The sequence below is a fragment of the Pristis pectinata genome, chromosome 4 (assembly GCF_009764475.1).
Source record: "Pristis pectinata isolate sPriPec2 chromosome 4, sPriPec2.1.pri, whole genome shotgun sequence".
Classification (NCBI taxonomy): Eukaryota; Metazoa; Chordata; class Chondrichthyes; order Rhinopristiformes; family Pristidae; genus Pristis; species Pristis pectinata.
This window is the reverse complement of record NC_067408.1, coordinates 22,573,031-22,600,665: the sequence shown is the minus strand read 5'-3', so window position 1 is coordinate 22,600,665 and position 27,635 is coordinate 22,573,031. Positions and strand designations below refer to the sequence as shown.

General features: G+C 40.1%; 2 protein-coding genes across 5 annotated transcripts in view; both read right to left on the bottom strand.

Annotated features, from left to right (window-relative positions):
* The window catches only part of LOC127569229 (solute carrier family 22 member 5-like), a 69,148-nt gene extending 53,347 nt beyond the window's left edge, over positions 1-15,801 (bottom strand). For 2 of the 3 annotated variants that reach the window (XM_052013658.1, XM_052013660.1), the window contains exons 1-2: positions 15,207-15,801; positions 1,112-1,215 (exon numbers count right to left, since the gene is read on the bottom strand). In XM_052013658.1, the coding sequence (XP_051869618.1) occupies positions 1,112-1,215; positions 15,207-15,596 (494 nt within the window). In that variant the 5' untranslated portion in view covers positions 15,597-15,801. Of the gene's footprint in view, positions 1-1,111; positions 1,216-4,928; positions 5,334-15,206 lie in introns of those variants that run through there. The other variant, XM_052013659.1, reaches the window with a different exon arrangement.
* Positions 15,802-18,494: 2,693 nt separating this feature from the next.
* The window catches only part of LOC127569416 (solute carrier family 22 member 5-like), a 47,935-nt gene continuing 38,794 nt past the window's right edge, over positions 18,495-27,635 (bottom strand). The window contains exons 7-10 of one of the 2 annotated variants that reach the window (XM_052014034.1): positions 25,753-25,967; positions 23,362-23,544; positions 21,588-21,723; positions 18,495-20,523 (exon numbers count right to left, since the gene is read on the bottom strand). In XM_052014034.1, coding sequence (XP_051869994.1) covers positions 20,445-20,523; positions 21,588-21,723; positions 23,362-23,544; positions 25,753-25,967 — 613 coding nt within the window. In that variant the 3' untranslated portion in view covers positions 18,495-20,444. Of the gene's footprint in view, positions 20,524-21,583; positions 21,724-23,361; positions 23,545-25,752; positions 25,968-27,635 lie in introns of those variants that run through there. The other variant, XM_052014035.1, reaches the window with a different exon arrangement.

Below are 27,635 nucleotides of genomic sequence, written 5' to 3'. Positions count from 1 at the left end.
AACCGCAGCAGAACTCACTGCAGAATATACCCAAAGGTTAACTGCCATTTTAGTTCAGGGGTAATCAGGAATGGACAATAAAATGCTAGCAATGCCAGCGTCATCCACATCCTATGAATGAATAAATAAAACAAAGATAATAAGAGGAGAAAGCATACAGGTGGGATCAAGAGCTTCTATATCTCTGGCCTCAAAGATTATCAATGTAGAGTAAGTGGAACAACGCTTGGTGAGATTATGCACATCCATCTACTTTTGGAGTTGCGATGAATGAATACCAAAGAAGAATAATTGCCCTCATTTCAAAGGTAGCACAAGTATGTAAGGTAGCAAGGAGGTCAGTTAGGCTCACTGTGAAAATCCTTCAGTGGCTGAAGTTACAGCTAACAAATATCATACTTCTGGCTCGCCAGAAGCTATTCGTCATAGCCATAGGATATCACTGCAGGATTTCCAAATGAGACGGCATTTGTTATGACCTTGCACCTTATTGTCTACCTGCACTGCACTTTCTCTGCAGCTGTGACACTTTACTCTGTATTGTTTTACCATGTACTACCTCAATGCACTGTGTAATGAATTGATCTGTATGAAGGGTATGCAAGACAAGTTTTTCACTGTACTTCGGTACAAGTGACAATAATAAACCAATTCCAACCATTCAGTCACTATCAATGATTTTCCATCCAACATAATGTCAAGAACAGGAAAGCTTGTTGATGATTTCATAGCACACTGGCCCATTCTGGACTTGCACAATAACATAGCAACTCATGTTTCATCCATAGCAGTATGTGCTTCCTGGCACTAAATTGTCACATAATGACTAACTGAAACAGGAGACAACCTAGACATATTCCCTTGACCTTGAGTAGCACCATGATCACTCACTGGACTGTCATTGGCATTTCAATGTGACCATTATAGAAAATTGCAATTATGTAGTGAATTTCATGGTCTCACGTCATCCCAAAGAGCCTGACACTCAATTAAGCAGTTTTGATTTGGACTCTCTGTGATAATTAGGAAATGTGGCAGCTCTTACAAATAGCAAACAAGAATGACCAGAAAAGATACTTTTTGGCAAAACTGAATAGAAGAAATAACTCACTTGTCAGATAACTGTCCAGATATAAAGGAACCAAGCAGCACTCCTATGAAGAACAGCGACGTAGAAAATGGGGCTTTCCAATCTTCGTTACATACCAAGTCCCACTAAAAAAAACAAGAAAATTAAAAATGAAGAGCCCAAATATGTGATCCCAAACAAAGATACAGTAAATACATTTCATTACATTGGGTCAAAATACATGCACTTTACAACTTCAAAATGGGTGGAAAGTCCAGTCGTCTTATCAATCCTGCTATGTAATCAGCCTAGGCTCAAAAGCAACAAACAAATGTCTGAACCAGAAGTCTATAGCTTCAAATCCCATTCCATAAGCTTGAGCTACAGTAAACTACAGTATATGTTTTCTGCCAGAATTAGAAAGAACTCACATTTTCACAACTATTTTTGCCTGTAGCATGGCCTAAAAGATTTCAAAGTTAATAACGTTATTTTGAAATGTAATCATTGTTGTAATGTGAGCAATGTCCCATGGCAAGATGAAGATGTCACTTCATGATGTGTTTTGGATGAGTTGATAAACTGGTGAACCCATCTGTTCTCTTTGATGGATGTAAAACATTTCATGGCACCACTGAAGAATAAATATTAACTGTAAAATGATCTTGCTTTTCTTTTTGTAGTGAAACAGCTAATTTTAGTTAAATAATATACATTACTAAAAAGTATTATACGGTTTTTATCTCTTTGTTCATTATTGAATTACAATTGGAGTATCCAAGCTTCTAAGATGACAATGGAGAAGATCATGAAAGACTGTATCCCCTGTCTGGGGAGTCTAGACTTGGGAGATGGCCTAAGAATAAGGAAACTGTCGATGAGGATAGAAATATGGAAAAAATTTCTTCACTTGGAGATTGTGATTCTTTGGAATTCTCTACCTTACAAGGTTGAAAATGTTTAGTTGTATATATTCAAGGTAGCAACTCATACATTTTTGTTAATGGAATTGAGGGCAATGGAAGTCAGGAAGGAAGGTCAAATTGACCAAGGATTAGCAATGATCTTACTGTTCAGTGGAGTCCACTCAAGAGTCCTATGTTCTTATGGCATATTCTCATTTCTTTAAGCAACTATAAGTCAACACATAATTTCTTTCCAAGGGCCAACAACTGTTGAAGAGCACCAAGGATGACTACTCCTGTCCCACTACCTTTGAGACACCTCTTCCAAGTCCTGCTGCTGAGATCCCCTCCATTATTCCAACCTCCAGTGAAACTTTATTAAGTATATAATCTAGATAAGTATTTTAGTCCCTGGTATTTTAATGCACAGTTGGTTCCTCACAGGAACTGACCGCTTCAGCCTTAAGTGCATCAACCAGCTTTCAGATATTACATGGGAAAGAGAGCCTGGAATGCAACCACCTTACGACTTCTACAACACAAAATGCAGTGAATTTTCCATGAATGTTTGAAGGCTGTTTCAATTAAATAGGAAATGACATTAAGGAAGCACAAGTGCAAATCTACTTGATTTGACCTTTGTCTCTTTGGCTTATCTTTTACTTATTACTTACTGTCTCTGGTATGAAGTACCTTGGCCTTCAACCATAATATCATAAGCAAATTGTACCTCCAGCTGCCAAGTGACATGTGGTATTCCAGCTTTGCAGCTCTATACTCCAGCAGTTTCTTATTTCTTACACACTATGTTTCATGTAGTATTTTATCTTTAAATAATCAATTTTTTTTTTGCTAGATATACAATGCTGCATACTTAGAGTCATCGAGTTACGCAGCATGAAAACAAGAGCTTCGGCCCAACTTCTTGATGTCGACCAAGATAGCTATCTGAGCTAGTCCCATTTGCCTGCATTTGGCCCATATTCCTCTGAACCTTTTCTATCCATGTACCTATCCAAATTTAAACATTGTTAATTGTACCCACCTCTACAGCTCATTCCATATACTCACCACCCTCTGCTCTTGTGTGAAAAAGTTGCCCCTCAGGTCCCTTTTAAATCTTTCCCCTCTCACCTTAAATTCATGCTCTTTAGTTTTAGACTCCCCTGCCCTGGGATAAAGATTGTGACCGTTTGCCTTATCTACGCCCCTCATGATTCTGTACAACTCTAAGGTAACCCCTCAGTCACCTATGCTCCAGGGAAGAATGTCCCAGCCTATCCAGCTTGGATAGTATATTGTTAAATATGGATTCAACAATCCATTCTCCCTCCATGGGTCCATAATTTCATCCAATAATTAGGTAAGCTATGTAAAAGCCTTTAAGAAGTTACATTAGATCCTCCTTCACTACTCAGCAGGCTAGGTACACGTCTCCGATGAGAGAAATGGGAATGATGTTTCAGGCTGACGACCTTTCTGATGAACTTGGAAAAGTTAGAAATGAAACAGGTTTTAAGTTGCAGACTGAACATGGTGGAGAGGGGGAGAGATTGAATATCGTGAATGCAAGCTGAAAGAAGCAAGTAAAGGCCTGTGAATAATAGAAGGCATAAACAGGAGACAAATGAAATCTATAATATCAGGAGAAGCTGAAAACTGGAAATAACATCATAGCCATAGAGCTGTACAGCACAGAAACAGGCCTTTGGTCCAGCTCAACCATGTTGATCATATTGCCTATCTACATTAATCTCATTGGCCTGCATTAGGCCTACAGGCCTCTACTTCTTTCCTAGTACCTGTCCAAATGCCTTTTATATGCAGTAATTGTATCTTCCCACACCACCTCCTCTAGAAGTTTGTCTATGTAAACACCATGTTCTATGTGAAAAACTTGCCCTTCAGATCTTTTTTAAATTTCTCCTCTCTCATCTTAAACCTATGCCCTCTTGCTTTAAACTCCCCTACCTTGGGAAAAAGACTCTGGCTCTCTATTTTCTCTTTGCCCAATGTATGATATAAAGCTGTTATACAGTAGCTGATTATTTAAAACTCCTACATTCTTCCATCTATGTTTTCATTCTCTAACTGCTCCCATTCACTCACTGACCAGATGATCTTGTTTACAGCTTACCGCACGGTCACCCCAGTTTTACCCTGTCAGACACATCTCCTCCCCCACCCTCCCTGCAGCTTAACAAGCTTCTTTTGTCTCCTTCCAAATTCTGATGAAGGATCTATGACTTGAAATGTTAACTCTGATATGCCACATATTTCCAGCACCTTTCTTTCCATTTTTAAATTTCCAGCATATTACAGAAAAGAATTTAGGAAATGGGACAGGTGATTAATAGGGAATAGTTTAGAGGAATGTATGAATCCACTAAACTGAAACATATGTTACAACCCATCTGGTTCTATAAAATAGCATAACAGACAATTCCCTTATCAAACTTTTGGCCAGGTACTTACACAAGTTTTAGCACTAAAGGAATGACTTTTCATCACTTCCCTTGACAGCTATTACATTCATTCACTACTCTCAAGACCAAGCAGCCAAAGCTCTCTTTTCATTATTTTCTTTCTACAGTCAGAGGTTATGCAGTTTTGTGGGAATGATAAACTAACAGAGGTGGGGTTGTAAATTGAGTGAAATTAGGCTTTTTTTTAAAGAAAGGGAAATGCTGAGTTCTGACGGCGATTGTTAAAGACACGGGTTGAAGTTCAAAACTCTAGTATTTAAAAATCCACAACCAAAGTTAAACATTAAAATATTTCTGACTCGAGATCGTACTGGAGATAGAATTACAACTGTGGGCTCATGAATGGATTGAAGTGCACGTGATCCTTTAGCACTTCAAAATAAAATAATTACACCATAATTAATTTCACGAATTATTCTCAGGCTATCTGTTGTTGGGTGTGACCAGTGTATCGCTCCATGCACAAACCTCGGAGACGATAGTGGAGATATACTGCTCCTTGCTGTACTCCCATCCATCCAGACACGGTTCCTGTTCGATCTGAGACATGTTGAAGAAATCTGGGTCGGGGAATGTCTCCGAAAGGTTCATTATCACGTCCAGCCGGTACCGACTGCATTTGCTGTGCTGGAGTTCGGCTCCTTGTACCGGAGGGATCGTCCTGTTCATCCACGCTTCGCTGAGGTTGAGGTTCCCGGGAATTGAGCAGCGATGCTCTGGCACACCTCCGACGAAAACAATGGAAAGTCCGCAGAAACCATTGGGAAAGATACTGACACTCAAGAGGAAAAAGATAAACCTCTGGTATGGTCCCCATTCTCCCAGGAAACCGACAATTTCTTCATAACGCCGCATGTCAATTGCAGCAGCAGAACCCACTGTTACTTTCTTCCGGAAACTTGCAACGATTGACCAATGGAGGGCGGGCGTGAACGTAAATGTGAAATACATTAATTGCCTCTACGAAAATTTGCATTTCACCAGCACCGACCAGCCCTTCAGTCGACAATGTGTTTGCATAAACTGAAGTGTCTTCCTCTTTTGGCAGGACAACCACTCGCCTCTCATATAGCCATACTAAAAAATCCCACACTGTTTACTACAGACTACTTGCAATGAAAAGTAATATTTATAAATATCTGAGATATAAGCTGAATGTTGAATGGACAACACTTAATAAGCAACTGTGCTTCTCGTCTGTTCTGTGAACCAAGTCGCTGTTCTGTTTCGATGACCGTCGGGCTACATCATCCAAGTCTTGCATCCATGCTGTTTATGGTGAACAAGCTTGAGGTGAGGTTCCATACTCAGTGTGGTACAAACGCTAAGGACCAAACAGTGAATCAAACCGGAAAAGGTAAAGGGATTGCAGCTGCTGTGAAGCGAGATTCGGACTGCAACAAGATGGAGATCTCCTGATGCCTTGTTCTAACAGTATCACTTGAAGAGGATAAAATTATTCGCACTGATAAATTCAATGCCAGAATTAAGCATGACTCAGATTTCTGAATGGACGTCTCTTTCCCCACCCACCGCCCATCAGTGAGGAAGGATTTGGAAAGGAAAAAATTCAATGACATCCTACTGAATAATTGTACTGGGCGTGGCCTGGTCTTACAAATGCTTTAATCAAACATAGTGGCAAGTATAACACTTCTTAGCCATACCCTCACCAACCTGCCTGTGGCACATGCATCCACACATGTGCATGTCCTGGACTATGGCATTGTCTAAAACCTATGACTGGAAGACCATCCAGATCGTGAAGACCATGCAAAGAGTCACCATGTAGTGGGCAATAATCTTATCAGAACTACCATGAACATGATATCATGCAATCCATTCAGTACTATCATGAAATCATCCAATCCGACTATCATCCAATCCATTCAGTACCTGTCAGTACTAGGCTGGTTTGATGCAAACAGCGCTGAAATTATCCAACCAGCGAAGAAGACCTTACTGCATGTGGCAAGATCTAAACGAACGGTATGCAAAACAAGTTTTTCACTGTACCTCAGTATAAGTGACAATAATAAACCAACACCAATACCAAGATGGCATCTCATGGCATCTTAAGACAAGGTGTTTAAAAGAAACTCTGCAAATAAAAATCAAATAGTGGCAAGACCAAGGAAATATCAATTTATATTGACAAACATTATTGCAGACCTTTTCCCAGGCCAAAAACAAAAGTATTTTGTGGACAAGCCACCATTGTTCCAATCCTCTAACCTACTTGATTTCAAAACAGCTCAATACTCCTGAAGGGAGACTAATCACTCGGGCCAAATGAAATCCACTCTATTCCTATTTGCATGCAGTATGTCGAGGAACCATCAAAAAATTGTCTTTTATTAGATGTTACATTATGCAATGGGGAAGTTATTAATGGGACTATAAACTGAAAAATTTCAAGGAACTTTTAATCTGTATCCCAAGGTTTTGAAAGAGATGGGTATGGTGAATGTGATGGCTATTTTTCACAATGAAGGAGAGAGTGAAAGTCAGGGAAGTACAATTATCTTGACATATGTCAAATTGATAGTGCTAGAGTCTAGTATCAAGGAAGTGGTAACAGGGCACATAAAATAATGCAGGCAAAATAGATTTATGAAATGGAAATTATTTCTGAATCCTTTGATGTTGTAACCAACAGAACGGATGTGGCCGAACTGGATAATAAGGAATATTTGGACTTTTAGAAGGCCTCAATAAGGTATCGTATGAGATAACTGAACAAAATTAGAACACGGGATTGGGAGCAATATACCTGAGTGAAATGAGGATTGGTCTGGTGTTGCAAGATTGTGACTAAAGGAGTGCTGCAGGGATTACTTCTGAGGGATCAGCTCTTCCTAATCTGTATCAATGGATGAAGAAACCAAACTCCTGAAGCAAAGCTGGGTGGCAGGGTGGATTATATGGAGGATGCAGTGAAGCTTAAGACTAAGTGAAATGGGCAACATCATGGCAGATGGAATATAATGTGGAAAATCATGAGAACATTCACTTTGATAGTAAAAAAAATAGACTAAAATGTTTCCTTAAATTGTGAGAGTTTGAATGATGTTGGTGGTCAGAGGAAACTGGACGTTCTTGTCCCCAGATCAATTTAAATTAGCATGCAGGTATCGTCAGCATTTAGGAACCAAATGTATGTTGGCTGTTATTGAAAGGTTTGACTATACGAAGAAAGACATCTTATGACAATTACAAGGGGCGCTAGTGAGACCACATCTGGAATATTATGTACAGGTTTTTTCTCCCTACTCAGGGAAGGACATATTTGTGATAGAGAGAATACAATAAAGGCTCACCATATTGATTGCTGGGATCAAAGGTTTGTCCTAGGAAGAGAGATTAAGCAAACTGGGTCAAAACTCTCTAGAGCTTAGAAGAATGAAAGATAATCACATTTAAACATATAAAGTTTTTATGGGGCTGGACAGGATAGATATGGGAATCATGTTTTCCCCTGGCTTGGGTGTCTAGAACCAGGGGTCACAGACTCAAACACAGGACTGTGATCACAAGAAACTTCTTCACCCAGAGGGTAATGAATTCTTGGAATGCTGTACCACCTAAGGCAGTGGAGGATCAATATATTCATGACAGGATAGTAAGAGAATCAAAGGAATAGAAGGATGAATGCAGGAAAGTGGCACTGAGGGGAAAGATCAATAATGATCAGATTGTTGGATTGGGTAGGTCTTATGTTCTTCTGCTGGAAACACATAGATCAGACTGCATCTATAGAGAGAGAAACCAAGTTAAAATTACAGGCTGATGATCCCTCAGCAGAATGGACAGTTTCTAATACAGACTGGAAAGGATGGTTATCTGATATGGTTGAATTCCTTGTTAATTCCTCAGAGGTGGAAAATGAGAAACTGTTCATTGGATGATCGGAGGGTGGTGAGTTTGAAGGCTCTGTAGTGATGATATCCAGAGGAAATGAGGTCACTGATTGTCTAGGAAACAATGGCTTGATGTTAAGTGGTGGGGTCATGGCCCAGAGGGAAGTATGAGGAGTGGCTGCTAGAGAGCTGGTGTTCAACCTCTGTGGGATAGCAGACAATTCATCAAACAACTGCACTGCTCTTTCCCACGGGTTTGATAACAATATAGGGATTGTTTCTTCATGAGCGGAGTATTGCAAGTTCAGAGTAGCATAGGTTAGAGAGAAAAAAGTGGAGTGGAAAAATTGAAATGATCAACTTCACAGCAGAGCTTGCAATGAACTGAGGATAAGAAGCCAGAGGGAGATGTCCAACTGGATCAACAGAAGGTCAACTGTCTACAGTGAGGATTCCTAGCCAAAGGAACGAGCACAGAGGCAGAAGTGGCACAAGAAACGCTTAATATCACACAGATGTCTGAATCCATTGAAATAGAGACATAGAAGGTAACAAGGCCTTCAACATCTGTCCCATCAGTATTTTGCTCTCACCTTTTACCCTTCCACATATAGCATGGACAGGTTTCCCTTTGTCTTCACTTTCCTTTCTTCCAAGAGCCACCACATTTAATGGATCATTCTCCATGATTTTTGCCACCTTCAACATAATACCACCCTTCCCTTTCAGCTTTTCAAAGAAGTCATTCTCTCTGTGACTCCCGAGTTCACTCTTCAGTCTCAACCACTCACTATCCCTTTTCATGGTAATTTCCCGTATGTCCACAGGAGATGTAACAATTGCCTCTTTGCCTCTTCCTTTCCCAACTGCAGGGAACCAAACGTACCCTCCAGGTGAAACAACCTCCAATCTAGTGCAGTGCAAAGCATTCAGGACATTTCTGAGGAAGGGTTCTTGAACAAAACATTTATCTTTCCACACTTGCTGCTTTACAGGCTTCCAGTTACCTGTCACTTGAATTTTCCACCCCACTCACATCTGACCCTCTGTTTCCTTGAGCCTACGTTGTTCCAACAAAGCCAAATGTAAACTCAAGAAACAATATCTCATCTTCCACCCTGGTAAATTACAGCCCTCTGGACATTGAATTCAGCAATTTCAGATGTCTGGCTTTTCCCCGTTGTATCAGAACTGGCCAAGGTCATTAACCTGCAATATTAGCTGTTTCTCTCCCCACAGATACTGCCTGAGCTCATGAGTATTTCCACTATTCTCTATTTCAGATTTCCATTGTTAGCAGTGTTTGTTTCAGGTTCCAGTACTTTCTGCTCTTTTTCTCAGTTTTTATTTGCCTCCTCCTATTTTCATCTCCTCCGGGCAGGTGATCTGTGGTTTATCAGCCTTCACAACCCTCTTGTCAGCCTGCACCACACCACTTGTCACATTCAGTCTCTCCTGGTCTCCAGCCCATCAGAGGCATAACCTTTGTCCTCTCCACTCACCCTCCCTCAGCAACTTAAAAAATAATTTGGTTTCTACTTCTTCTCTGTTCTGATTAACCTGAAATACTAACACTGTTTCTCTCTCCACAGATACTGCTTAACCTGAGTATTTCTAGCCTTTTATATTTTTCATTCGGATTTTCAGCATTGGCAATGTTGGCTGCAAAAACTAGCAGACTGCTGCAAAAATCCACCTGGTTCACTGATATTGTTTACTGATATTGCTTTCCATCAAATGGGATAGGCTCAAGACTGGGTATCTGTACATGGACCATCAGCAGCAGCAATGCACGTACCACAGTCGGTAATTTCCTCCTTCCACTCCTCCCTCCATCTTCCATCTTCCCTCTCTCTCTCTTCCACTGTCTCTCCAGCCCTCCCTATTCAATCCTGAGTTCTCTGCCGCCTTTCCTTCCCTCCCTCCTTTCCCTCTAATGACCTTCCCTCTTTTGTCCAACTCCTCCTTTCATTTCTTGCTCTCTCTCCCCATCTCCCTTCCATCCACATCCTTTCTCTCTCTTCCTATTTACTCCTCTCATCTCTCCACTTCTTCCATCCAATTCAGTTTTATCACTTTCCTCCCTCTACTCCCTTCACTTTGAATCCCTTCCCATTTGCTTCACTTCTCCTTCCACCTCAAGCTCCAAGCAATTTAATAACAGTCAAAAACAGCCAGTTACACCAGATCCTCAACCCTACCAGGATTCAAAGTTGGACACTGAAATGCTGCTGCAGCAATATTGCCAGCAGCAGGCCTTTTTCCATGATTGAGGCTTGAGGTTTGTGATTAGGCTTCACCAACTATTCTATGATCTCCACTTGGAGAATCACTGTCCAGAGTGTTTAGGTTTAAACACTGAGTGGGTGGTCTCAGTGTTCTCTGCTGTTTGTATTTTTTTCTGGCTTTGATTCAATTTTTGCAGTCCAGATACCCAGGTCAGGAAAATGATGATCAATATGGAGCATCCCTTAACAATTTTGATAGCAACAATCCATCTCTCTATAAAAAAGATAGTCCCTACAATCCTCTCTTTTTACCCAGTTACTTGGGATTGAGGATAACTTACTTCCACTCCAGTTTTGTGGGTTCTGGGGTGGCTAATGAGGCTTATGTGGGGACCACAGATTCTTCAAGAGGTTATCCAGATGATGGCTGAAAGGTGGACAAGTGAGCAGAATTTGAGGTGGTCCACTCCTTCCACATTCACTACAGAGCATCATAGTGTGCTTCTGATGTGTGGCCTCAAAGTTCTCAATACCATCCCAAATGCTCCTTCTCTACTTTGGCTGGAGATTCTCAGATGTTAATAGGAATGCTTAATTTCTACAAGGAAGCTATAAGAACATCCTTGAATTTTTTCCTCTGTCTCCCTGGTAATCTCTCCCCATGACATGTGCTTGCAATAGAGTGTCTATTTTGGGAGTCTGCTGTGAGGCATGTGATTGCTTTGGCCTCCCAATATTGCCGATCAGGTATGACTAGGACCCCAATACTGGTGACGTTGGCCCGGGAGATGACACTAACTGGTTTGTTATCATCTCAATGAACTTGGAGGATTTTGCAGAAAAAAAATGTTGGCAGTATTTTTCTAATGCCCTGTTGTAGGTAGTCCATGTCTGAGAACATACAAGAGGGCAGGGATCACTGCTCCTCAGCAGACAACAAGTTTTTGTCTAAGATCTTTATTTTCCAAATACCCTTCCCATCAGTTGACCAAAGGTTCTGCTGGCACATTGAATTTCATCACTGAGGTTTGTCTTCGCCAGGAAGGTGTTCCTGAGATATGGGAAATGGTCTATGTTTTCCAGGGTCTCACCTTTAACCTTTGTTGTCAGATGGCAGTGTAGTGCAGCAGGGGGAGACTTGAGTGCAAGGCCAGTCCCCTCCTATGCTCCAGTGAATGAGTTGGCTACGGCTTGGAGCTTGGCACCTGAGTGTCTGCAAAAGAAAGTCTTGTTTGCATACTGCAGTTCACCTACTGAACTTTGGCTAAACATGATTTTGGAATGTAGACCCTGTAAGTTGAACAGTTTCCTATTGGTTTCTAAGATTAACTCTACACATTGTGGTTAGTTTGTAAGAGATGAAATGCAGTGCTCTGGTAATGATTGAAAACACTGTTAGGGCAATTACACAGTATTTGACACTGGTCTTCACTGAAAACTATATTCTGTTGAAGATCCATTGATCAATGTCATGGCTTGTACGCCTTCACAGAGCAAGTACAAGATGGAGGTGAATTTCTGCTGCAGCCAAATTTGACAACAGTGTTCCACAGTCCCTCCCAATTGATGGAATCAAAGGTTTTAGAGGAATCAAAGGAGATCATGTGTAGTGGCTGGTGCTGCTCCTTGCGTTTTCTTTATAGTTGTTGCACAGTGAAGATCATGTCCACTATGCTTCTGGATGGATGGAATTCATACTAATTCAGGGAGCAGCTCTTCAGCCTCTCAGAAGAGGCAGTTGAGGAGAACCCTACTGATCATTTTCCCTGTGGTGGACAGCACTGTGCCTGTTCTGTAGTTACCACAATCTTACTTGTCTTCTTTCTTGAAGATGATCGTGGTTACAACATCTGTGAAGCCCTCTGGACTCTCCTCCTTTTTCTGCAGGTGGCGACTGTTAGCAATGCTGCTCCTACCTTTACCACTTCTTGGCACTGCATGTGAAGCAAGCAAGGGAGACTCAGAGGGAATTGTGTCAACTCCAAAAAAGCAGATAAAATCTGCCTCTGTCGCAGTTGATGGGGATGGATGTTGAGGAAGAACTCCGCAAGAGATAAATAGACAGCAAGCCTCCTTCTTTGCCTTGGAGTCTTTGAAGATCATCTTCTGGTTCAGAGTCTGCTCATGGGGCAGGATGAGAATTGCTCACCACTTCTTCTTCCAAAACTTTCCAAGAGAGAGCTCTGTGATCAGTAGAGGATGACTCAGTTACATCCTCACAGATGGATGCCAGTTGGAAGGCCACAGACAGAAAAGCCTCCGATAAGTTCCTGTCCTAAGATGACAGCAAGTGAGAGAGTCTGGACCGGATTTTCAATAGAGAATTGGCATGATCTATCTCTTCCTTTGAGATGAATAAAACTCTCAAAAGTGACAGCTGTCTGTAAGATTGGATGGTCCCAGACTTGCTGAAAGTGTATAACTATGATTCTAGCTGGCAGCATGTCAGAATCCTTGGGGAAAGGCATTATAATACTGATCTACAAACAGAAAGTGGAGAGGGAGGAGATCAGAAATTGGTGGCCCAACCCACTGTTGAATGTAGATCACAAGATTCTCTTCCAAGGCTTTTGCCAATTGACTCATCTACTCTGGGGCAGATGATTCACCCAGACTAGACTTGCACTGTACCCGGCAGAAAGATCTCTGTCAGTCATTCACTGTGATGGATATGATCGCCTATTTGCAGGGCAAAGGGATGGGCACCTGCCTGGTCAATTTGGTATTGGTATTGGTTTATTATTGTCACTAGTACTGAGGTACAGTGAAAAATTTGTCTTACATACCGATTGTACAGGGCAGACCTTTGACAGACTATCACAAATGTAACATGATGGGCTTGTAAGCTTTGTGAAAGGAATCCATAACTGAAAGCAACTGCTCTACATGAACATCAGTAGAGAAGTTCATTAATGAATGGGAAACAGGAAGCCTCCCAATCAAATCCAGAATTGGGTATAGCTGCCCTCTATTCTTTTTGTGTGTTGTATTTAGCATTTTGCCAAATCCATGAGACATAGATATAAGAGGGGTGACAATCAAAGCGTCACTGTACATGGACTGCAGCATCACCTTCTGTTTGGAACCACTGTCAGTCTCCAGATTGGTCAATATCTGCTACCAGTTTAAACTGGCTGGGAGGGGTGGGGTTCGGTGGGGGTGTGAAGGCAGTGTGTCAGAAATCAATTGCAGCAAAAGCAAGGCTATGTTCTTTGGCAACTGGTTTGACCCTTCCTTTTCTCCCTTCACTGCCAGGTCTGATTATCTGAAGGTGCTTGAAATCTGGTTTGGAGGAGCTAGGTCATGCAGCGATATTTGGCTGCAGTGAATAGCCGAGGAGAAATAGTAGTTGGGAACGTGGAACAATGGCAGGAAAGAATCTAGTCATCAGGTGCCAGGTGCTCTTAGAGTTGCTCTATGTGTGAACCATACCCAACTCCTAGTCCATTGCAGTGACCCAAGCCATCTCACATGTCACCTCAGGATCCAAAATGGATTGTGCATAGGGATGTAATGTAAAAATCTCCAGAGAAAGGTGTGGCTGCATCAAAGTTGAGTGTAGAGGCTGAGTAGCTGGTGTAACTATGTGCTGAAGTTCTACCTCTCCGCAGAGTGTTGCAATCAGTTGGACCATGTTGCACCACCTGTGCCTCATAGAAAAGTTTTTCTGTGGGAAAAACATCTTTGACCACAAGTCAAGCAGGCAATGGTCTACATGTCCTGCAGGCCCTTTAGGAGAAAGAGATAATTCCCCAAGCTGATTGCTGAAGTCTTTTGGCAGAATACCTCATTATTAGAATTCTCAAACAAGTGCCTGGACTTCACCCGGATGCTGGTGAGAATGGCCCTCCCTGTCAGATCATGTATGTACAGCCAAATTCTCCATCCCATCACACAAGACCCTGGAATTGCCTGCAGTGTGGATGAGATGGTCACCCATCTCCTTGTGGACTGTGTATTTGCAAAGGAGGTTTGGAAAAGAATGTAGTGGTCTTTGTAGAGGATAATCCCAAACAGAGGTGTAACACAGGAAGGACTTTATGCTCTAGGGTTGTTCCCAGGGACACATATTGAGACTGCTGCTGGAAGATTATCTTGGTGAAAGAGGCACTGCTTGTCTTCCAGTGCAAGGAGATGTCTGTGAGTAAATGCTGCTCACTGATGCATTATACTGTGCAGGAGTATGCAATGAAGCTTGGTGCAGTCACTACAAAGGTTCTACGGAGAAAGACCACAATCTAGGGGCTGGTCCCAGTGTACCAGGCTCCCAAATGTTACTGATGGGATGAAACATGTGACTTTGACCTTTGCGAATGAAGACAAATAACACGTCCCAAATGTATTACTGTATACGCCATGAAAATAGTATATTTTTTTTTGGGGGGGGGACTCCCTGCAGCTCTCTACAAGTATATTGAGGTTCATACCTGCAATCCAGGGTGCCCATTCCCCACCCATATGAACATGCAGTGAAATGTATGGATAAGTAGATGCGAGGTCTGGACTGCAAATAACCCTAAATTTCGCAGCAACAAGCTAAACAAAGGGTTGGGGACTCAAAAATGGGCAAAGGTTTTTAATACATTGCAATTATCTAAGCCAACTAGTCTCGGGTTAACTGCCGCCGGTGTGAGAACTATATCGCTCCAGATACATACCTCGGAGACGATGGTGGAGATATACTGCTCCTTACTGTACTCCCATCCATCCAGACAGGGTTCTCTTTCAATCTCCGAAAAATTTAAGAAATCTGGGTCGGGAAATGTCTCCGAAAGGTTCTTTATCACGTCTAGCCGGTACCGTCTGCATTTGCAGTACTGGAGTTCGGCTCCTTTTCGAACCAGAGGGATCGTCTTGTTCTTCCACGGTTCGCTCAGATTAAGATTCCCAGGAATTGAGCAGCGATACTCTGGAATACCCCCGATGAAAACTATGGACAATCCCGAGAAACCGTTGGGAAAGATGCTGGCACTCAAAAGGAAGAAGATAAGCCTCTGGTACGGTCCCCATCCCCCAAGAAAAGCGGTAATTTCATCGTAATTTCGCATTTTTTTTATAGCAGCAGAAGAATCAATTGCGAACTTGCTTGCCGAAAACTAGAGCAAATACCTGATGCAGGATCAGACGGAAATGCAAGCAAGTTGTGTCAAACTCTACCCAATTTCCAGTTACATCTAGAATTATTATCTATCTCCAGCTCTAGCTTCTTCTCTTCACTTCCCTGCACTTTTAAAAGTGTGTTTAGTGGCTAACTTTTTTTTTGTCAACACTGAAGATCTATTACTCTATCAGTACTTTGCTCTGATAGACCCAGAAACTGGTCATACTTGCAATTTTGTGTCAGGACCAATCTGTTGATAGGTGCCGCCCCGACTCTAAGTTGCGTTGCAGTGTGGTCTTGTGCGGCGTATTACCGTCACACAAAGGCAGGAGCGAGTTTGCCGGGGCTAAGGGGAGGGCATAACGAGCTCAGTTTAGCCGCTGGTCAATGAGTGATTCACATTGTAACTAACATTCAAAAATAATTTAAAATTCAAGAAAACGTTTTTTTTAAAAAAGGTAATATTATTAAATGTTTTAAAATCATAAAACACTGAAAGAATAGATTAGTAAGTAATTTAGAACATTAAAGCTAACAATTAATCACCTCACGCTTTGCCATTGTTCCGTCCGGTTCATAGAAACAGACTTTTTGTTTCCTAAAAATATACCAAGTGGGAGCAGGAATCTACTCCCCCAATCAACACGATCACGGCTGATCTACTTGCAACCTCATCTCCCTATTTCTCTCAACCTGCCGTAGTCTTTTGCTTATCAAGAACCTATCTACAGCCCTCTTTAAAAGAGATGCAAAGACTCTGCTCCCGCTGCCCCTTGAGGAAGAAAGACCTCATGACTCCTCAACCCTCTGAGAGAAAATAAAACGCGTCTTCCCTGTTTTGCATGACCCCTTATATTTGAACAGTGACCTAGTTCTAGATTCTCCCTGAAGGGAAACATCCTCACTGTATCCACCCTGTCAAGATCCCTCGGGATTTCATTTCTCATTGTTCTAAACTCCTGTGGATACAAGCCTATACTGTCCAACCTCTTCCAGTTGACAGACCAATAAATCTTCTCCAAGCTGCTTCCAAAACATTTACATTCTTCCTTAAAATATGGACACTAATACTGTACATGATGCTCCAGATGTGATCACATTAATTGATACCAAAAAACAATTTTTGTGTCATCTGCAAACATATTAAGCTGTATACCTGACACACCGAAAAGTATAGAACCCTAACATTGATTGAGCTCTAAGATGTCAGGTCCACTTTCACATTAAGCATGATTTCAGCAGAAAATCAATTTTCTGTGGTTAGCCACTAAAAAAAAGGTCCCTCTATATATGATTTCTAAGATCTTTGGATGCTATTTTACATAGTGAGGTATATTCTGCTACAAGGAAGTTACTTGAGTAAAACATGATCATCAGTGCAATGCTGTTGCATTGATGATAATAATCTTGTACTCGAATGAGGAATTGGGAACCTGTTGAGTTCTGCACCAGGAGGTAACTTTATTTCTCTTCTACCTGTGAAAACCAGGATTTAGGCTTCAGCATGGTCTACTTACCTATAACAGAAAGCAAGAGTGAACTTGGGAGTGGACAGCACCATGGGAAGAGGATAAAAGAGCACACACACTAACTCACCTCCCTCACAAGAGATGGTTGGCAGAACTGGGAGTGACAGCAATGTATAGAAAGTGTGTTGTGGCAGTTGATTGGTGAGAATCGGTCAGGTGTTTTTCTCAGTCCTTTTCCCTGTTCTTTCTCTAAATTTTTCAGGGATTTAGGGTTGTAGATTTTTTTTAATAACAGAGTTATGTCACTAATGTATGAGTATTTTAGAGTTTGAAACAGGAGGTCACTAGTTTATTACTCCAAATTTATAAAAAGTAACTAAGCGTGATCCAAAGGTTTGGCAGGAGTAGTCAGGGCCATGGTATGCTTCTTCTGCAAAATATGTAAAACCAGGGAAACTTGTGGTGGTCCTGGTGACCATGCATTTGGGAAGTGTGTCCAGTTGCAGTTCCTGACTGACTGTGTGGCACAGCTGGGGCTGTGCATAGACTTGTTGTGGACCATTCACAATGTAGAGGACATAAATAAGGCAGATAGGCTAAAATGCATTTATTTTAATGCAATGAACATAATGGTTTAGACTGATGAACTTAGAACATTAATCAGCACATGGAAGTAAGATATTATAGCAAACACAGAATCATGGTTGAAAGAAGTGCAGGACTGGCAGCTTAATTTTTCAGGGTATAGAAGCTTTAGGTGTGAATCGTGGTGAAGTAAAAGAGGAGGGGGCGTCATAATATTGATTAGGGAAGATGTCATTGCACTGCTCAGAGAGGATGTCTTGGAAGGCTCTTCTACTGAGGCCACACGAGTAGAACTATAGGGCCTGCCATGTTTTTGGGGTTTTATTGCAGGTCCTCCAACAGTCAGCAGGTGATGGAGGAGCAGATGTATGTACTGGCAAGTAAGAACAATAGGGTAATAGTTGTGGGGATGTTAATTCCCTCATCTTGACTGGGAGTCCCTTAGTGCAAGGGGTTTAGATGGGGAGGAATTTCTAAAGTGTATCCAGGAAAAGTATCTTGACAAGAACTTGATTCACCATGGTGTAGAAGACCACAGACCCAGTGCGGGTAAATGGGATTTAGTGTAGGTAGACACAGTGGGCAGCATAGATGTGATAGGCCAAAGGGCCTTTTTCTGTGCTGTACAACCCTATGGCTCCATGACTTAAAATCTGCATTAAAAAAACAAAAATGTATAAATAGGAAAAAAGCCATTCAACTCTTGCATTTTATTATGTCATCCAAGTCTTATATTTGACCTGCTTATGAACCATTTGACAGAATTAACATCACAATAAGTCCCTGCAATCTTTCACAAGTTCTATTTTAATTTTGCATTGCATGTTATTGATAATTGATTAAGATAATGAATAAATTTTCAAGGTTTCAGGTCTTCAAAAATTACTCATAATTATTGTCATTTGAAGTATTCATCTATACCTCTTAATTCTCATTTCTTTTTCTTTTTTGGAGCAGACTCGATGGGCCGAATGGCCTACTTCTGCTCCCTTGTCTTGTGATCTTGTGAGAGCCTCGTTGTTTACACATAAAAATATTATTTATTTTACCAAGGAAGAAACGTTAAGCAGAAGTATAGAATGAGAAAAATTGCTGAAGTGAATAAAGTGCAACAAACCTAAATACCATCAATAAATGCAGAAATCAAAGTAATCGATATCAGATTGTGAGTATGGATTCATTTCCATCTCCCTCTCCAATAAGACAGAAATTCAATTGCTTATGTTAAATGTCAAGGAAAATAACAATTGCAAATTGAATGGAAGTAATTTTCAGAAGCATATTACATGGTGCAGCTGCCTCAATATTGTTTATTTGAACTGTTGTAACCATGGACAGAACCTTTCTCATTGTAAATGATAAATCTTACATCTTCTGTTATGCAACTTTGCCAGTTTTGTGACAGTGGACAACCATAGTTCCTAGTTTCAGAAGTTGGTTTTCAAACAGAAGAATATAAATTAGTCCTTTGGTAATGTAATAGAATGTCAACAGTTGGTGGTTAAATTCTTTTTTGTTGGAGAAAGTCATTGCCTGGCATTTGTGTGAGGTGGGTGTCACTGGCCATTCATCAGCATATGCCTCAATGTTGTCTTGATTTTTCTGCACGCAAATATGAACTGCTTCATTGTCTGAGAAGCTGCAAATGATATTGAGTCTGGAGAAATTATTAGTAAATGTCTCCACTTTGGACCATTCTAATGGAAGAAAGCTCATTGATAAAGCAGTTGAAAATAGTTAAGCCTAGAACATCTGCCTGTGATGCTGTTGCAAGCAATTTTTTTCATTGTACCTGTACCTCACTGTAATTGTGCATATGACAATAAACATGATTTGACTACACCTAGGAAGTATTTCAGTGACTTCTACTGGGCTGACATCACTGACTGTCAAAAATTATAATCATCTTCCTAGATAACTCCAAAAGAGTGTTTACCCTTGATGTCCATTGACTTCAGTTTTACTGGAGCTTTTTGATTTCTTACTCAGTCAGATGATGCTGAGATTTCAAGGGTGGTAACTTTTACCTTGCCTCTGCATTCAGCTTTTTTGTCCATGTTTGGGGAAAATATAAATTCCCCAGCTGCTGGTAAGAGATTCAAAATTGTGCCTTTAAATCAACTGTCCAGTTGTCTAAATATCAGTCCAATAACTTAATCACAATGCTGCCATAACTTTATCGCCCATTTCAAATCTTATACCAATGGTCAGAACTTGAACTGAAAGTGAAGTTCCATTTTAATATACAATCTGTGAAGGAATGGAACAGGAGAAACTGTTGACTGCAACAGCTGGAATGAATGCACTGTTTGGATACTTTTATGCACATTGTCATCTTTTTAAAAAACTGTTGAGCTACAGGCCAGAACATATATATGGTCATACCCAAACTCAAACTAGATATAAGTTTTTGTCTTGAACCAAAAAACAAAATTGGTTCCTATCAAAGGTGAAAACATATCCCTGGATAAACAGAAAATGATACATTAGAAGACTAAATGTTAATGTGTTCAGGATCTCAAAAAATAGAGAAAGTTTGTTTTCATTGAAGGAATGAATGAACGAATGCAGCTTCCTTCTCATCCTAATCTTTTTCAGAGGTCCCTGAGTACTGTAGTTGTATCACTAAACATATTTTCACTTGAGATAACGCTGGTCTCTGATGCAACCCTAAAATAAGATGCATCCAATTTCTCAATGTTGCAGAATCATGGCAAGAACTAGGTCATATCTTTTGCTTCTTAATGACCATCATAGTTTTCAGCTGTTTCATTTTTATCAGCACTGTCTTGATTGGTGCAAGGAGCTCTAAATTTGAGGCTGAAAACAAAAGGAAGAGAACATTATTAAAAAGAGTAAAGATTAACAAAGGTTTCCTGACAAGCTTCACTGTTTCCCCAACAGTTGAAGATCTCAGTTTGCACTTATGGAAGAGACTGAAGAAGAATTATGATATTAAATTTTGTATGTTCTTTGTTTAAACTATGTTTAAAAAGGGATACAAGAGTAAACCTAGCAATTGCAGGCCAGTCAGCTTGATCTCGGTGGTGGGGAAATGTTGGAAATAAAAATCAAACCTGGAATTAGCAGCTGGTTAGACAAGTGCAGATGATTAGGGAAAGCTAGCATGGATTTCCTGTAAGTAAGTCATGTTAAAGTACTTCGATAGAATTTTTTTGAGGTAATACAGAAGGTAAATGAAGGATGTGTAGTTGATGTAATCCAAATGGACTCCAAAAAGGCACTTGATGAAGTGCGACATCAAAGGCTTGTCATCATGATTGAGAAACATAGAATAAAAGGACTTAGTGGAGAGAAAATTACTTAAGTGACAGGAAGTACAGAGTTGCAGTGAATAGTTATTTATTGCACTGGAGGACATTGTACAGTGGTGTGCCCCAGGGGACCAGTACTAAGACCATTATTTCTCTTAGAATATGTTGAACTTGGGTGTGAAGGACACAATTTCCAAATATTTTCCAGCATCTGCAGCTTTTGCTTTCCATTTAGTTAGAATTCTTCACTCACTACCACACGGAAATAGCTTAGTTTGCTTCAAAGGGGAAATATACCAGAGAAAGGAAAATGGGAAAAAAAGGTTGAAAGACTGAAATAAAGTAGTTGGAAGTTGAGGAGATTCATTGAGTACATAAAATATAATATTTATACACTGGCATGGATTAACGATGGTGTGCCCTGTTTCTGTGCTGTATATTCCATCTAATTCTTAAATTACATAACCAACTAAATTTATAATCATAGAATAAAGACTTTCTTTTTGACCACATAAAACATTTTGGGATACCTTAAAAACAATAGGTAAATAATGGTTCCTAGAGAAGAGAAAAATGTGAAAATAACCAGAAAATCAGTTATATACTTACCACTTGATATTCTGCATCTGGTCAATGGTTTCTAGAAGAGGACTATTGATCGTTTCAGGCAGAAATAAGACTAGAATTGCTGACAGGATTGTTAAACCTCCCATTAAAATGAAGGGCAGAAGTTCATTATAAGCACCTGTGAAAATATATGCCACGAAGTTTGTAATATTGTTAGTAATACATTCAAACTCACAACTGCAACCACCAAAAAGAATAAACGGTTCAGGAGTTGGGAACACCACCAACTGCAGGCTTCTCCCCACACCATTCTGACTTGAAATATATCATCTGTACTCATAACTGCACAAACTAAATCTAAATAGTGTAACTCCCCACCAACACTATGGATTAACTTTATGAGAAGGACTGCAGTTCAAGAAGATAGATCACCACACCTTCTCAAGGGCAATTAGCAATAGGCAAGAAATATTGACCTCGCCAGGAATGCCCAGAGCTGGGGAAAAATAAAGTAAAATAAATCAAATCAATCCATAGGCACTACATATGACAGAAGACTTGGAACAGCTGAAGTATAACCTTTTTGGAGAAACTATTAACTATGGCAAAAATAAAAATAGAATTCTATACACCTGCTTTTACAGTCCTCCGTCATTAATTCATTTAAAGCATCCTAACTTCTCATAAGTAGTTACCGACACTATGATCTTCCCAGAAAATGAGATAAATTCTGTGAAAAGTAATTACGTTTAGCTTTTCATAATTTAGCTATTAAACTAGCACCTGCAAGAAGTATATCATCTAAACGATGAGAAATAGCATTGCTCTGAGATGCAGAAGGATTTGGTTGTCTTTGCATATGATTTGCATAAAGGCAAATATGCAAGTATAGCAAATAATTAGGAAAGTTTCCAGAATATTAGTGTTTACTTCTAGGGAATTACATAAGTAGAGAAGTTTTCCTTCTTATAGGGCACTGGTGAAACCACATCTAGCGCGGTGTGTATAATAATTTGGTCTCCTTATCTAAAGATGGATGCTAATGTTTTGGAAGCAGTTCAGAGAAGGTTTACTAGACCAATACCTGAAATAGGTAGGTTGTCCTTGCACCCACTGGAGTTTAGAGGAATGCGAGAGGAGTTAACGAAATATACAAGATTCTGAAGTCGGTGTCAATGTGGAAAGGATGTTTCTAGAGAACGAAGGGTCGGTCATTATTTAAAAATAAAACACTAATGATTGGCCTGGGGAATTGGGATAACTCCCCTGCTCCTCTCTGAGATAATGTCATGGGATCTTTTATACCTGTGGGAAGACAGGGAGCCTTTGTCTGGCATCTCATCCAAAAGACAGTGACTGCAACAATGCAGTGCTCCCTCAATACTGCACTCAAGTGTCAGACCAGATGTTTGAGCTCTGGTGTTTGCAGTAATGCTTGTTGGTTAATCTCCTGACTACCTTACCAACTGAGCCACACCTGACATATTTTTACCTGGGGTACCCTCAAATCCCAACTCAGGAAAGGTTAAGATCAGCATCCACTTGCAAGTGAAAAATATATAGTACCACTGTTCTCTATACAACTGTAGAAGTCCAACAGTTATGAGAGCTTACCACATAGATGAAGGTTAATCCAAAATAACATGGTTCACTAGTATTAAAAGGAATCCAGATCAGTGCAAGTATAAGGGATAAATAAGGAAGAATATTCAATCATATCTGTATGTCACATTAAAGAATATCAGCACCAAGTTCATAGACTAAGCCTGGAAATTTCCAAATAAATCGTAAAACTTTAACTCCAGTAAACTCTTACCAAGGTAAACAAAATACGGTGAGATGACACTGCCTGTCCTGGAGGCCATTGTGCTCACTCCGACACCCATGTTTCTAACCACAGTTGGGTAGAGTTCAGCAGTGTAGACATAGACAATCGAGAAGGCAGAAGTAATAACAAATTTTCCAACCATAACCAGTGTTGTGGTAAGTACTGAAAGATCTAGAAAAACCATGAGCAAGGATAAACTTGTTGGAAGTAACACTGATCCACAAGAAATAGCTTCTAAAATCAACAAACACTAATTGTTTTTTTTGAATGTGCATATCTTGCACCAATTTTGCCAGGAGTGCATTGTGAAAAATTACTGACAAGTTTCCTGTTCTTTTGTTTTATTGAACAGAAAATCATGAGAGCACATTCATAATATCCAATATGCCCTCTCAATAAGATTTGCCAGACTTTCAATCAGAAAATCACCCTACAGTTACATCACTACTATAAACGAGTTAAATACTGTAAAACACTAAATAAAACCACCTCATTCACACTGGTCGGATGACTGTCTCCTCTAAAACTTGACATGTACCTGTATTCATAGAATTATCTCCATATGTCACATGGAGGTCCCTACACAGGTAAACTAGCACTTGGATCTTTGGAGGAAACCAGAGTGCATAATTTGCTCTTATTCTCATGCCCTTTTTATCTGAAATCCTTATCTCAACATCTCCAGCTTTCTCAAAATATATATTTTTTCTTTCTCTCTCTCAATCTTTTTTCTTTCTCTCTTTTAATCTTTTTACTTTCTCTCTCTCACAAATGTTGTTATGTTTATTTTGTTGTTTACTTTGCACATGTTAATTATGTATAATTTATGTTAATTTAAGTCTATGTTAATTTATGTTTGTCCTCATCTTGTAATGTACTATGCTGCTGCTGCAAAACCTCTGCCAATGTATGCCTACGACAACAATAAACTTGAACTTGAACTCTTGTTTGAATCCCTATATTCTAGTTTCTAGCTCCTCGATCGCACCACAACAGACTTGATTAAAGGAACAATCAGTAAGTTCTGTGGATGTGATTGCATTGTTAATATCCCTGACTACCTCAGAGTTTAATATGGTTGATCACATTATCCTTCTCTAACACTTTCATCCAGTTCTGTGGAAATGCCATAACTATTTTGTTCCCATCTATCTGAACACAGCCAGTGCATCTCCTACAATGATTTTAATTCTTCTCTCTTCCCCACTCCCATATAAAGAAGTCCCTCCCCATTATTTGCATTCTGCCATTAATGATATCATACTCAGGTTCAGCTTTCAGACATACACTGATAACACAGTGAACAATCTTTTTACCACTTCTCCCAACCCCTCAACTGCTCCTTGCCCTAAAATTAATTTTCCAACATACAACTTGTTATGTTTTCATCCCACTCAGTAAAGAAATTATTTAATCCATTGTTTTTGCCTCTCACCACTTCCTTGCTTCTGATACTTTCCTTCCCATAGTTACTATTACATTGAACTAGACAGTTCACAGTCTTGCCCCCTTAGTTAAACTGAACTAACTTTTTAAGTCCATATCATTTTTATTAACAATACCACTTTCTTTCACCTTTCATTGCTTAGTCTCAGCACATCACTCAAGAAACCCTGGTGGTGTTCCTTATGCTTGCCTACATCATACACTTTTAAGAAGCTTAACTTGTGTCCAACTCTGCCACTAAATTTTGCTTACCCACTACCCATGTCCTTGATGATTTATGTTGCTTCCCTGTCCTCCAATATATTATGTTTAAGATGCCCATAATCATCTTTAAATCTGCCTTATGGCATCATCACCCTCCCCAGAAAAATTTGTTCTTTTCAATCCAGTCACTTCTACTTTGATGCACCAATAGTCACAGTGCCTTCAGCTGCCAAGGTCCTACTCTCTTGAATTCCATCCCAAAGCGTTTTGCTTTTCTAGCTCTCCTCTAAAGTCTCCTCAAAGTCATCTTTTAATATCAATTTTCCCATTCCTCTGCTTTTCCCTTCTTAAGCCCTTTTTTAAACTCTCATGAAATGTCATGAAACATTCCTCCATGCTCCTTGCAAATGGAAAATTGTTGTATGGGATGCAATTCTCACGAGCATGTAAGTGTTAGGTATTTGTACCATTTTCGGTATGCTATTTAGTAGGTTTGGAGGCAACAATTTAATTGATCCATGCCTATTTTCAGGTAAATCTTGATCACAACTCTCTCCCCTTTCCTGCTACACTATTCTCCATATGATGAATGAACAGATTGTAGGAAGCAGTCTTCTCCTTTTATGGTTATAAAACCGCTACCTTATTACACCACTTGCAAATTTGTTTACCACAAATTATTACATAAATGCATGCTCACTGAAATGATAATTGTATTAAAAAATTTACTTGATGGTACAAGCTGGGTGAAAAAAAGAACACCGCCTCCGAGAAAAAGTGCGCCTGAAAGGCTGAATCTGCGAGTAAACCTCTGGAGAAGAAGCCAAGCTGCTGTGTAGGCTGGAACTTCAATGGCAGCAGAGAAGAAACAGTTCAAATAGGCGTCACCGTTGAGATTTGGTGTGTTCAAAGACAGACCATAGTATTCAATTGATAGAATCATCCTACAACAAAATGGTACACTCCTGTAAAACCTTTTCCAAAACTTGTTTCTCCCTCCCCTTTCCGCTTTTGGGTTTCTGGATTTTCTCCCCACCTTGTTTGTGCTTCAGTTGGCCAGTATATAGAACCCAGTCTTAGTGCTCTGTTAATGCCAAGTGGAGACAAGAGGTAACACATATTTTCAGGGGAAAAGAAGTGGAAAACAAATGCAAGCATCATTTAAAACTATTCGAGTGGTGCAAAGAGTAATCATACAGGCTAATGTTGGTTTTTATCCCCAGATGAATTGGAATGCTGCTTGGGGTGATGGGAATATACGGGGAAAATAGAGTGGTTGAGTAGATCAATGCATTTCAAAGGTTAAAATAATTTGATAGGGTAAATTAAAGTAAACTATTCCTCTGAAGGGACATAAATTGACATAATCTTAGAATGAATGCCATGTCATATAAAGGGAAATCAGAAAGTGTTTTTTCTATAGAAAGTGAACAGAACTCTGGAACTTCTCCACCAAAAGGCTATGCTTGCTGCGACATTTGAGCTTTCAAGACTGAGATTGATAGACTTGCTTTATTGGGTAGAGTTATCTAGGAATGTTAACTAAAATAGGTGTAATGAGTTACAGATGAGCCTTCAGTTAAATGAATGGTGGATCATGCTCCCATTCTTATGAGACTCCACCACTGAGTACAAATTATTTAGAGTAAATGCACAATCAACTCAAGAATAATTGGTAGAAACCCTGAAGCAAGCTATTAGTTGCTTGTCTCCACAAATGATTGTTACGAGATGAGAAGGCACCAGAAGAGATGGAATTAAAAAACACTTCAAAGATAACATAATGGTCCACCTCTTATTACAATTCAAAAGAAATTCCTTAAGAAATAGTTAAAGCTGTTGTGAAGGAAACTAGATGGTGAGATCACCCCACATAAACTCTGCCCTAGAAATTCTATCCATCATGATTTTTTTTTTGGAAAACCTTCAAACCGCCAAGGTATTGTCCCAATCTCCCAAGACAGCATTTAACCCACAGTTCCCTGAGACCCAATAACCACTTCCCTGCCATGGCACACCAGAAAAGATGTCAGTGGGATGCAGGAGGGGGTTCCAGCAAGAGGTATACTTGTTTACATATTCATGTGCCCTTACAAAAAACATTGCCAGTGCCTACGGCTTGGAAAGTGGAAAAGTGCTGACCTCCCATTGAGGACAATTCAAATGATGGTGGAGGGTGGCCTTGAGCAGCTCTGAGCCTTGACAATCCAACTACAGATCCTAGCATCTGAGCCAGACTTGTACTGACTGTCCCAACTAGCTGCTTTGAACTGCGTGCGCAGGCAGAGTAGTTCATAGAAGGACATACATGACACCAAAGAATGCATACATGACAGGTCATCAGATGCTTCTCACACACAGTCAAGCTCAGCTTTCCTGTGTCGTGTCATAGGGTTCTGTAAGAAAATAGGGTGTATGGCGGTTTGCTTCTCTGGAAGCCCTTGTCTGTGAAGTCCCCAAACTAAGATAGCAGATGAGCTTCCATGGAAGTTATGTGAGGCACACTTCTATGGTCAAAGAGTTAATAATTCTGGATTTAGAGAGTTGTTGCTATGTTCTTCATAAAGTCCGAACACAATCCAACATTACCCTCTTACATGCCCTGTTAGCAA